This window comes from Xiphophorus maculatus, chromosome 6 (genome assembly GCF_002775205.1).
Source record: "Xiphophorus maculatus strain JP 163 A chromosome 6, X_maculatus-5.0-male, whole genome shotgun sequence".
Taxonomy (NCBI): domain Eukaryota; kingdom Metazoa; phylum Chordata; class Actinopteri; order Cyprinodontiformes; family Poeciliidae; genus Xiphophorus; species Xiphophorus maculatus.
This window is the reverse complement of record NC_036448.1, coordinates 14030123-14042690: the sequence shown is the minus strand read 5'-3', so window position 1 is coordinate 14042690 and position 12568 is coordinate 14030123. Positions and strand designations below refer to the sequence as shown.

The 12568-nt window shown below is 39.4% G+C and overlaps 2 protein-coding genes across 2 annotated transcripts; both read left to right on the top strand.

The window, feature by feature from the left end:
- Positions 1 to 2140: 2140 nt before the first annotated feature.
- On the top strand, positions 2141 to 8281 carry LOC102238184 (thioredoxin reductase-like selenoprotein T1a). The gene is made up of 6 exons (XM_005795989.3): positions 2141 to 2349; positions 4187 to 4297; positions 6305 to 6431; positions 7218 to 7305; positions 7511 to 7677; positions 7763 to 8281. The coding sequence occupies exons 1-5, from the start codon at positions 2216 to 2218 to the stop codon at positions 7633 to 7635; spliced, it is 585 nt and encodes a 194-aa protein (XP_005796046.2). The 5' UTR covers positions 2141 to 2215; the 3' UTR covers positions 7636 to 7677; positions 7763 to 8281.
- A 1455-nt stretch (positions 8282 to 9736) lies between these two features.
- LOC111608966 (formin-like protein 3) lies at positions 9737 to 11768 on the top strand. The gene is made up of 4 exons (XM_023335905.1): positions 9737 to 10129; positions 10491 to 10628; positions 10698 to 10816; positions 10977 to 11768. The coding sequence occupies exons 1-4, from the start codon at positions 9862 to 9864 to the stop codon at positions 11703 to 11705; spliced, it is 1254 nt and encodes a 417-aa protein (XP_023191673.1). The 5' UTR covers positions 9737 to 9861; the 3' UTR covers positions 11706 to 11768.
- Positions 11769 to 12568: the final 800 nt, after the last annotated feature.

Sequence of the window (12568 nt, the reverse complement as noted above, 5' to 3'; positions counted from 1 at the left end):
CTGTGTACCTTTTATTGAAATAGCTCATATGATATATATTAATATCTAATTTTAAATTGCACCTCAAAAAACACTATCATCAAGGTGTTTCTTCCTACAATTTCTACTCTTCCTTGAAACGTGACTTGAACTGCACAAGTTGAAGACTCAAGTCTAGCTCCTAAATGTACCTCAATATTAAATTGTTGCAATAATTGTTAGAGTGCACTGATAACTCGGGAGAATGAAGTTATTGTTGGAACTTTGAGATTTCTTGGGTCACTTTGTCAATAAAGTAACAAAACCAAGAATGCCTAAATCTACGACAGTTGTGAGAAAAGGGTGTCTTAATACTTTTGCGCAATACTGAATTGAATTCTACAGATTTTTAATACGTTTTGTCAGTAACAAAATGCACTAAAATGAGCTTTATAAGACAGAAGACAAAGATACAACTTGACAGTACATTGTTTCTAGTTACATCTAAAATAACTACTTAAGACATAAAAATAACACCTTAACTGATATTTTGATTTTTCTTTTTTTAATTGATGAAAATAAGGTTATGTAAGCTTATGTGACCAAACCATGCTGAAAAGTTTTTATTAATTTTAAGAACATTTTCAGCTATTGCAAGGCCATTATGAAGTGCTGTTCCAAGGGTGAGGAGGATTGTGAAGATAATTGTTAAATGAAGGGACTTTGAGAGTTTACAAGATAAACGCAATCCACGTCTAATAAATCTTAAACTAAAATCACGAATACTTTAAAAAGAAAACGTCCATTAAAAGCATTGCAGAGCACTCGGGGCTCACAATAGACCCTTTTCACATGACGTCACACAACTTCCGTTTTGGCTCGAAGCTGTGTATCCTTAGTTCCGGTGTACATAGTAAGTAATGATAAAGTTGTCTATTTCATATATATATATATATATATATATATATATAGAGAGAGAGAGAGAGAGAGAGAGAGAGAGAGAGAGAGAGAGAGAGAGAGAGAGAGAGAGAGAGAGAGAGAGATGTATAAATCTGACAGCATATGTTGATCAGACAGATCACCGGAGCATGGAGTTTACACAGTCTCTAAAACATTTGCCTAAAATAAGATTTGAAGATATATCACGATTTGCAAACCAGTTCTCTCTGACAAAAAAATCTAAATTAGACAAAGGCTACAAATTCTTCACCGAACAATACCTGTTTGACTATGAAGGTAGGTATTTTTGTTTTGCGTAACCGTTAGCTTAGCATTAGTGAATTTTGTTAGCTAGCTAACTACGTGACATAACTGTTCCTTAACCAGAACTTTTTACTGTTTTTGAACTATAACGTTTTAGGCTCTAATCTTGATCAGATTATTAAATTATAGACTGGAGTTGCCACTCATCCCATAAAATAGGGATTTGTTTGTTATAAGCAGAGATGTCCGGTGCCGCCGATGCTTTGTAATGCCTTTAATCGGACCACTTTTTCGGTAACGAATAATCTAACGAGTTCGTATTTCAAATCCAGTAATCAGATTAAAGTTATTTATCCAAATCATTGCACATTAATATTTTCTTGTGTATTTATTTTTATTCCTTCTTTGCGTCTTTGGGAGAGACTCTGTGACAGTTAGCAGTGACAGAAACATGAACAGTGCATGGAGATGCGCATTTTGTTGCTGGAAAAACAGAAATATCGTCAAGCCCAACTGTTATTTGTGGCTTTTGTCTTGTTTTTTCTAAACTTATAAAAAATAATGATTCACCGGTTGCGTTTTTTGCGCTGACAGAGAGTATATTTTTCCTAAATGTGGCTAAAGCTGCTGCTAGGTGGTTTACTCTCCGATCGGAGGCTGTTTATTTTATACACAGATAGAGAATGGTGAATTTACAATGATTAGTAACAGCTATCTAACACTTAAATGCTGTTATTATTAAACTTACCTTTTATTATATCCTTAGGATTATGAGAATGCGGGAAGTTTTCAGCTTGGTTCCCAAGGCAAAATCACACCGGAAGTAAAGATACCCAGTTTTGAGTTATGGCGGCCATTGTCTGACGTCACTGTGAAAAGGGTCTATAGCGTTGAAAGGTGATATCCACAACCAGACCAATAGGGGGTGCTCTGTGCGTTCTGACCACCCGAATGATTGTCGCGAGTAAGAAGCAAAGGCGGGGTTTAAGCAGTAGGGGGAAAAAGATTACAGATTAACTCAGAGCAGAAGTAAGCAACCGTGGACCGTGCGGCCATGAAGTGGTTGCGCTTTTCGCTCCTCGTTTTGGGGGTTTTCTCGCTGTGCTGCTCCACGGCTGGTGACACTAGCGGCATAAAGAAGATGAAGATGCAGTTTGCTACGGGACCTCTGCTTAAGTTTCAGATCTGGTAAGCGGACGACGAGAAAAGAAATCTGGCGAGTCATTGCAAGCTAGCTAAAAGAAGCCAGCTAACATCGCCGTACGGACACAAGCAAATAAGATGTCAGTTTGTGTGCAGGTGAAAAACGGTAACTAAGGAGGGCGTCCGCTACCATGTGTTCTTACAGAAACGCCGAAACAAAATTCGTGAAAGTAAAATATTTGACAGCTTCCGCACACATCGGAAACATGGCTCCACTTCCGCAGTGAAACATGTTAAATCCTCTAAGAATCGCCCTAGTGTCTGTGGATTAGACAGACATGTTTTACCTAAGGTACATACTACATTCCGAAGGTGAGTGAACCTGTGCGATTCAAAACTTTTGGTTTGAATCGCACAGGTATAAAATTCCTCACTGAACCTCAAACGAAGACGGCCAAAGCAAGTCTCCGTGCCGCTGAATAAAAGATTAACAAGCAGCAGTGTTGATATGTAAACATAATGCAAATTAGACCCAAGAAACATTTCCTAGTTGAACTTGGTTCATTTGTAAAGCAAGTTAACTTTGGTTACTTGGTTATTTAATCTTTTATAAAAAAAAAAAGTTTTTTTTTATAAAAGATTAAATATTTTAGTGGTGAAGATGTTGGTACACTTTCTGTACCGACTATGCTAATGTAATTAAACAGAGATTAAACATTATGAAAAATGACAACATGGTTCTATTCAAATCCATCATGACTATCAATATTAAAGTATTGTACAAATGTGTGTTAGTAGAAGGGTTTCCACTTTACTTTTACCTCTGACAGTGCTTTGTGTTACATGCCTGAAACAAGTCTGTCTAGATTGTGAAACTTCATTTCTCAGTAAAGCTGTTTGTATAGAAACATCAAATGGGACAAACAAAACAGGAAGTTAGAAAAACTGACTATTGATTTGCATTATTTACACGGTGTTATACTTGGACACAATTTCACCTGGTTGGTGTTTTTACTCTTTTTATTTTATTCATATATATATATATATATATATATATATATATATATATATATATATATAAAATATACTCGGCACATCAAGTTGGTATAATGATGCATAAAATACCTCTGATCTGAGCAAATATGACAGGAGTTGATGCCATTGTTCAGAACAACTCATCACTTAGAAAGTTTTAACAAGCAGAGAAAACGTGTTTTTAATGAATTTCAAATTATGATTTTTGACAGTCTTGATGAGCATAAGCAGACCCTCGACTGCATTGCATATATTCTCAATAAGAGAAACAAGTTGCAACAAGTTATGCCAAGATTAACTTGTTAAGATTACTTTCAAAACCGAGTGGAGGAAGGTTATGCAGAGAGAGCAACATCTGTTTATTTGAATTGGGGAAAAAAATTTAATGTTGTGCACATTGGTGAGACTATGGGTCAATAAAATGTTCAGATTCCACAGGTGTTTAGAAGTAAAAACTCACTGCAGTTAAATATCTGACTGCAGAAAGAAAAACATGAGGAAAGTTCTGAACTCTGTTATACTTGAGCATTGTTCTTAATCTCTGTTATTGTTCATTCATTTGATGAAAAGGGCCATTTATTTAAATGACTGAATTTGTGGAAGATCAGGAAGGAAATCACTTGTTGGTGCCGGTAACTCAGGAACATGTGAAATGTGCCTCAGACTCCACAATATGTTTGGAAGAAAAGAGAAAATCTTTTTATGGCATTCAGCTGCTCGGGATTAAAAAAAAAAGCCATTTTATCCTGAAAGTACTGTCTTTCAGGAAATGCTGATAATTATGTTGTTTTGGCTACTTAAATTCTGTTTTTCCAGTTGTACAACCTGTTCTCCTTTCCTTCTGCAGCATTTCCTGAGGGTACAAGCGGGTGTTTGAGGAGTACACGCAGGCCTTGTACCAGCGGTACCCAGACATCCGCATTGAAGGGGAGAACTACCTTCCTATACCCATCTATCGGTAAGGGACAGCCATTGTCTAGCGCAGTGGTTCCCAAAGATTTTCTTCTGGGCCCCCCTATGGATTACAATAAAATCCCCCCCACAACAGAAAAAAGAAAATCAACTGGGCACACACATCGTTCAACCATAAACTTATACACATATTTTGTTTTCAAACTCCACTGAAGTTTATTTCACACTTCAGGTTGCAACAAAACACACTACAAACCATCTTTACAGTGAAACACTTTTGTGTAACTGTTTTTTTTTTCATTCATCCATACTACTTCCCACGCCTGTAATGGCACTGTGCCTCCTTTGCTAGGGGATGCGCCCCACACTTTGGGAACCACTGGTCTAGCGGCTTACATGTGGATTAAGTCCAGCCCAGGATCAGGTATAATTTGTTTAACAAACTAAAGTTGCCTTGGATACTCATTTGCTATTATCACGCGTAACAGATGGCTAAATGTCATCGGTTGCAGATTTGGATCTGGAATGTGCTTTTTAATCATCAGCTGGTATCGGGATGCAGTGGTATGTACCCTGCCTTTTCTGATTTCAGCTGATTAGCAGGTGCCTCAATAAATGAGAATAGTAATGAAATGTAGATTCAGCAATTCTGTTTAAGCAGTGAACTTTATTTGTTATGTAGATTGTGATGTTCTCTAAAGTATATGGACTCAGTATTTGTTTGGCAATTAGATGAATTACCACATCACTGTGACCTAGAGGTTTTCAGCCTGTGGCATGGAATGTATGTAATGGGTCTATTTGTTTTACATTTTGGATTAAACCACTAAAGTTAATAAACTTATGAATAATTAATTTGTTTTAGCTAATTTGTGCTTGATCATCACTGGTTGAATCCTTAATACTAATCAATAGATTTTTATTGGTTCTATTGCTTACTTCACAAAGTTTCTCTTATTTCAAGAAATACATTGGAAGAATCAAAGTCAGACTCTGTGAAACCTCGGTCCCATTAGAGTTGCACTATATTTGCATTGATGGGAGGCTGGTTTTATGCAGCCTCTGGTGTACAGTCCAGCAGGGTGTGCTACCGAGACTCCTGGGTCTTCATCTGGTTGACTTAATGAGCACACAAGAGATTGGCTACATGTAAGAGAGGCGACTCTCCTAAATATCTTGTCACATGCTTCAAATGTTCCAGACATCATTTCTTCGAATTCTTGTGAAGTTTGTCGCTTGCGTATGTTACAGCAAGAAAAAGATATTCCTTCAGATAGGTTTTTGTTTTACCAGTTCTGCTTTTAAATGTTAGAAGTTGCACAGATTGTAGAGTCCAGCTTTAGTTAAGCTCAGATTGTACGCTTTCAGGGTTGGTCTCATAGCTATAAATTAACTCTTTTATTCTTTAAAGTTTGGTCAACTAGAAAACATGACTTTACTCATTTACTATACGAAATGGAATGTTTTTTTTTTTTTGCTTAAACTTAAAAGTCCTTCAAGTTACTTTTATTGAGGCGTTTACACACACACAAAAAAAACATTTTTATATTTTCTTCATAGACATGACTGATGCTCTTCTACTTTTTGTCTACCCCACATTTAAAAAAAAAAAGAAAATGCATGGAGTTATCAATCATAGAAGATATGCTGGCTGTGCATTCCAGCACAGAATGGCATGAGGTAATGATCCACGCAGGTTACTCATAAAACGCTGTAACAGAGCTCTTGCATACAGTGTAGAGGAATATGTGTGCAGAGTTCAGGGCTTCCAGCACATGGCTGTGGTCCAAGTAGGGCTTCCAGTGGTTGATGTAGCAATACCAAACATTGGCAACATTAAGAAAAGAACTTGTTTAAATGGAGAATAGGGAAGTTTGAGTAACTTTCAGTTCACTCACCCCTCAATGATGTAAATGAATAAATGGCAGAGAGACTGTCCGCATGTAGGACAGACATTTTGCCCATATTTCCTGATTGTTCAAGCGTTGGATATAACATCATCCCAGTGTGCGTTGTGTTCTGTTTCTGATGAAATCGGATCTTATTTCCACAGACATGTTGCGTCCTTCCTGTCTATGTTCAAACTGCTGGTGATCGGACTGATCATAATCGGCAGGGACCCATTTGCTCTCTTTGGTGTTCAAGCCCCAGGAATCTGGGAGTGGGGCCAGCAAAATAAGGTGAGGATTTCTGTTTCATTTTAAAGTCACACACTTAAGGTTGGTTGGGGGGGATGCTGCCATTTGACTCAGCTGCACTGTTGTGTTTTTTTGTTTGTTTTTGGGGGGTTTTGCGCTATTACAGAAATCACTTGGGTTGTATTTAGAATTGGAGAAAAATGGTGTCAGAGTGTACATGTGCACTTGTAAGAAAACCAAAGGTCCCACGATTTCATTTTATGCTCTCTAGCAGAGCTCTGCATGTTTTTAAGGTTCACTATTGCTTAGATTGATTTCCCCAGAGCCATTGATATTCCCATCAGAGTGTGTTGCATCACAATATTCTGTAGTTAGTTTTCCTTTCATATGCAATAAAAATGTAAGTTTGATAGCGACAGTATTTGGTATCTGTTGTGGGTAATAACCTGTAAACATTGCATCAGATATAGATATAGAGAAACGTATCAAAAATCTGCTTTGACCAGGTACTAATAAATCTGAGGTCAGCTTCACTGATGACACCAGATGCTCTAATGCAATCAGGAGAGCGTTTTGTGAAAGAAGGTTTCACTCTGTTAGACATGAACAAATCAGTCCAAATCTGATAAAATAGTATAGAAAAGAAGCTTTTCTTATTCCATCGATTTATCAAGCCTTCTGAATGAACAAATCCACTGATTTGTTCCTCTATTACTTTCAGGGTTAGGGTAGGGTATTTTCTCTAATGCCTGCCCGGTCAAAACGAACATATCTCATGTTAACTTTTTTGTTCAGACTTTTTAACCCAATCTTTGTTCTTCTTGTCAGATATATGCCTGCATGATGGTGTTCTTCTTCAGCAATATGATTGAAAACCAGTTAATGTCAACAGGAGCGTTTGAAATCACATTAAACGGTGAGCATTTCTTTTCCAGCATGGCTTCAGAGAATAAACTTAACTTCTTGTTCGACTGTGCGATGTTAACAGACTTTTATTGGTGAAAATGCATTATTATATTTGACGTGTGGAGCTACATGTAACCAACATTTATTACTTGTTATTGTGCTGCTGCTCCAAGCATAAGAAAAATTCAGCCTCATTCAAAGTCTTGTTTTCATAGACGTGCCAGTGTGGTCGAAACTAGAGTCGGGTCACCTCCCCTCCATGCAACAACTCGTGCAAATCCTGGACAACGAGATGAAGATGAATGTTCACATGAACACAAGAACGCATCACCACTCCTAACCCTACTTTTCAAATCCTGGCTGGAGCTGAAAGCCCCTCCTTGTACGTTTCTTCTGAATTTCTTTTATTTTAGGTCAATTTTGACGAGGTGAAACGTGTAACCCACACCGACTCTGTCTGTCTCCAGGTTCGAGGTGGGCTTCTCTCTGAGCTGTGAAGTGATGTTTATGAAGGTCTGCGCTGAAGGCATGAGAACTGCTGGCACAGACTGGATGCCCCCATCACTCTTCACCGCGCTCCGTAGAGACGTCCTGCCCCTGACGCCAGAGCGGGATCCATGGCAACAGTTTAGGCTGTTCTGTTATGTTCTTGTACTATCCATACTACTGCTGATTTCATCCAGACAATTAGTGGTCCACTGAAGGGAGATTTAACATTGATTACTGTAGTCTTTAACCTGTTTCATTTAATTGACTTTTGTGAATGGGGAAAAAAAAAATGTTATTTGTACCAACGAGCCATATGTAGAATTCTAAGTGTACCTGTCAGAGATGTAGGTAACCGTATCAAAAATAAACCAATTAAGATCTGTAATAATTGTTGTGAAAATGCCATTAAGACCATGTCTTGGAAAGATTTCTGAATAATTTTTATATTTACATATGTTGGAGGAAGCTATGAATATTAATAAAACATTGTAACAATTTCTGTGTGAAGCTGGGTTAAAGTGTTTCCATTTATGATAGATTTAAAAAGACCAATTAATTTATCTCACTTGTGTAGATTGATTATTTTTTCCCTTTTCTGTATATTTCCTTGCCTAAATGTGGAAACAAAAAGGAGGGCAGATTAACATCTAAATGTTTTTTTTGTTTGTTTTTTTTTTTATAAACATTTAAGCATGTCTCTGGAATAATTTAAATAAGTTGTTGCAGTCAGGAGAGAAGCTGAGAGGTCAGGTAAATTCCTCCATACTTCAGTCATGTAAGAAGATGCTGGCATGAACTTAATCATGGGCATTTTTCTGCAAATCAGAATTTATGAAATCAATTTCTATATGCATTTGTCAATGTGTAATCACGTTGATACTGTTAGTCATGCATCTTAATGTCTCAGTAAACCATCTGTGGTTTACAGATGAAAGCGATCTGATCTCCCTTGTGTTCATGCTAATGCGGTTAGGAAGCATTTTTGTTCCCTTTTGAATAGGCTAGGCAAATCAGGTTAGATATCGAGATCTAAAGGTTCAGGGAGCCCCATGTGTGGTCAAATATAGAAAATCAGGCCTGGGGAGTTGGAAGAGTATGCTATAGTTGTTGCATTAAATAACCAGAAAAATTGTTAGGATTTGGCAAAAATACAATGGTAAATTATTATGAACCATATTCACATTCAGATTATTGAATATGAACCACGTTCCGTAGATGTTCTACCTCAAACACCAAAGCCAGATTCATGGTTGAATATGATCGACGTGGGCTTTACTTAGCAGAGGCTTACGCTGCACTGATGTAGTTCATGAATGGGTGTACTGCGCAGAACATGGACATTCTTTTCAGTAGATGCCCATTTCTTGATCAGAAATATAATCTTGTGGTATTCTGAGAAGGTGAACTTTTGTTCACCTCAGCTTTAGGTGATCAAAATGTCCAGATGACACCTGAACTATACCACTGTGTAATAAATCTTCAGGAGTTTCAAAGGTTTTCTAGTTCACTGGGATGCAACCACAGTATACTGGAATCTGACCTTCACACATTAGCCATTTTTAAGGCACCCATGTATGAAGGCTTTGTCACTATCAGTCATCTCCACCAACTTTCAGAAGTCTTTGAACAGCAGCATAAAGATTGTGGAGAAAGTTTTGTTTTAGGAGATCAACGTGTAGGGTGACACCAGGCATTGGTGAAGACGTTGAATTCCCAGGTTCATCTTGGCTATCAACACTACCGTCTCCCATTATTTCAATAGAAATATATTGAAGTATTCCTGCTGGGCTGGAGTTCAATGTCTGGTCACTCCACCTGCCTCTTCTTCTTCTTCTTCTTCTGTTGCATTTTATGGCAGTTTACAGACTTTGTGCATTACCGCCATCAACTGGACGGAGATGTAACTCCACCTACCTCTGCTAAGCTGTAAACTATTCAGCTAATTACAGTGCAGCAGGTCTCGCGACATTTCATTGACTGCTGCAGCACCTGCCACACTGGGTTTAAGTGGCCAATTAATTAAGGGTTAAATAGCAGGTGACAGTACTGCTGCACAATAGTTAGGCAGCAGAAAACAATGGGTGTGGGACGGAAGGACCATCCCTCAGTCTGCTTGGTTGCAGCTGTTTTTCTAATGTGTTGTATGGTGCCGCTTGCGGACTGCCGTCGACTGAGGAAAGCTCAGAGGCCAGTGGCGAAGAGAGAGGATGTCCATTCTCCCACAGCTGTTGTCCAAGAAGGAAAAATTGTGCTTGGGAAAGTTTTCGAGAGCTCGGATATCGACAGAAAGTCGTCATTTAATGAATCGTTGGATGACGAATCTGATTATCAGGCAGACTTCGCAGGTATGTGCTAATAGTGTTGCTGCTGCTATAATGTCGAGTACATTTGAGAAGCAGAGAATTCTTGAAAGATATTCATCGTTTTTGTTTAGTGAAGGACTTTATGGTGTGGGTAAATAATAAGTTGTGCTGTGTTACCCTGAAACACTAGTTGACACTGCATGATTCACTTAACTAAATTAACCAATAGGTAGTTTGCATGTTCAAACTCGTGTGGTTAAACCAGGCCGAGCACAGTGGTTTGCTACACTTGCTTCATGAGTTACTACATTTGTCAGGACCTCAGGTTTTAGAGGACCATAACTGTGTAGCCTCTATGCTTTAAAAACAAGTGACAAATTTGAGTTTTCCTTTGCTATTATAGGCTGGTCCCAGGAGATGGATGTGGATGAAGCCTCCAAGGAGTTATGGGAGCACTTGGGGGCATATCTGCATTGTTTTGATGATCACATGAAGTTCAGGTCACTTGGAACAGAGGCTTCACAACTTTCAGTGGTGCAAGGTAGTAATTTTTCAGTTTTAATATGCATAAACAGAACTGCATACTGATGTAACTTCTCTACGCCTACAGCAAATGAACCCCCAATACCTCTGTCCACGGTTCCTCCAAGATGTGGCTACAGGATATATGGAACTTCAATAACATTCATTCTGATTGTTCCATTTAAAGGTTGCAACATAATTCAGCAGGTACCTCAAGCCGTTAAATGTGACAGTCATGCATGTCTTGCTATATTTTGCTTATACCACTATAAAGGGCCATCTTCAAACTCGTTTAATGCAGATACTGCAAAATGCAAACAGGAATAAAGTAACTCTTCCTAAACTAACGTTCTGTCTTGTTTTCCAGGGTGGAAATCACATACTCCCTCTACTCTGGCAAGGCCATCCACTGTCCCTGCTGTGTCCCGAACATACGGGCCCTGTGGTTCCTCCCGTGGGGCCTGTGGGCCCCGTGGTTCCGCCCGTGGGGCCCATGGTTCCTCCTCTGGGGTCCCTGGGGCCTGTGGGCCCCGTGGTTCCGCCCGTGGGGCCTGTGGGCCCCGTGGTTCCGCCCGTGGGGCCTGTGGGCCCCGTAGTTCCTCCCGTGGGGCCCGTGGTTCCTCCCGTGGGGCCTGTGGGGCCCATGGTTCCTCTCGTGGGCCCCGTGGTTCCGCCCGTGGGGCCTGTGGGCCCCGTGGTTCCTCCCGTGGGGCCCGTGGTTCCTCCCGTGGGGCCCTTTGACTTCTATTATCTTCAAGCAGCAGATGATCTTTTTCAACGTTTCCCCTTCTACCCATTCCCTTATCCACCTCCAACAGCTCCTCCTCCCACTGAAGAGCCGAAAGTCCTTTATCCCCAGATTCCTTTTAATCCAGAGCTCCTTTGGCCATACTGGCCTCAGCTTCCAGAATTTCCTCCCATCTTTCCTTGTCCTCAAGGGAAATGTCCAGTGCCTGGACAAACGGCTCCCTGCATAATACAAGATCCTGCCACTACCCAGACTCCTCATGATACTCCTGCAAAGTGGTATCCTATCGTCTGCCTACCTCTTCTTCCAGATGAGCAACATTTTCAGGACATGTTTTATCAAGGTTAGCTTTGAAAAGTTGAAATAAATGTTTAAAATAAAAGGGACTCATGTCTTTGGTTGCTGATTGTACAATGTGTAGGTTTATTTCTTTTTTTCCCACCAGGGTTATTTCAGTTTGAAACTGAAATGAAAACTAAAGTCTCTGTATGGCATGGGTCAAGTTGGACATTTTTGTTGAGGTGAAAAGAGTATAGTCTATGGAAATTTAATCAGACTACAATCAGTTCTTGTAACTTTGCCAAAGGTAAAGCTTAAAACCTTCATGATGATCAACCACTTGGTGGGATAGTGGGCACCCAGTCAAATTATAAATTACTTGCATATAGTGCTCCAAGTAACTGACGACACTGCACCCACCATGCCTGGTGGTGGTACTCGGCGGGCCCAGTAGTGCGGGTGCATGGAGCCTTGCCTCTCGTGGGTTGTAGGCCTGGGCTATAGGCCAGTAATTTGCCACCATCAGTATGTCAATGTGTGCATGAATGACTGGTGTTCACTGCTTTGGTGTCCTCTGGACTTGATAAAGTGCTGTACAAGCCATTTATCATTTTAAATGGTTTGTTTTTTCAAATATCCAGGTGGTCAACAATGGTTACTTTTACAAAGGGACACACTTTCTAAATAGAGTGTAATTTCTGATTGAGTTTTGTTTTGTTTTTTTTCCCCCAGACTAATTTGATGTAAGGTTGAGTGTTCTCAAATTGGTGACTTGGGACTTTTAGAGATATTGGCACATATTGCTAACTAGTATAAAACTTATTTTAAATGTGTATATATTACTTTGATAGTTTTCCTTTAAGTATTGCTCTTGATATAACTAAATATAGTTTATTCAGCTTTTATTCTAACTGCACTTTGTCATCCACTAG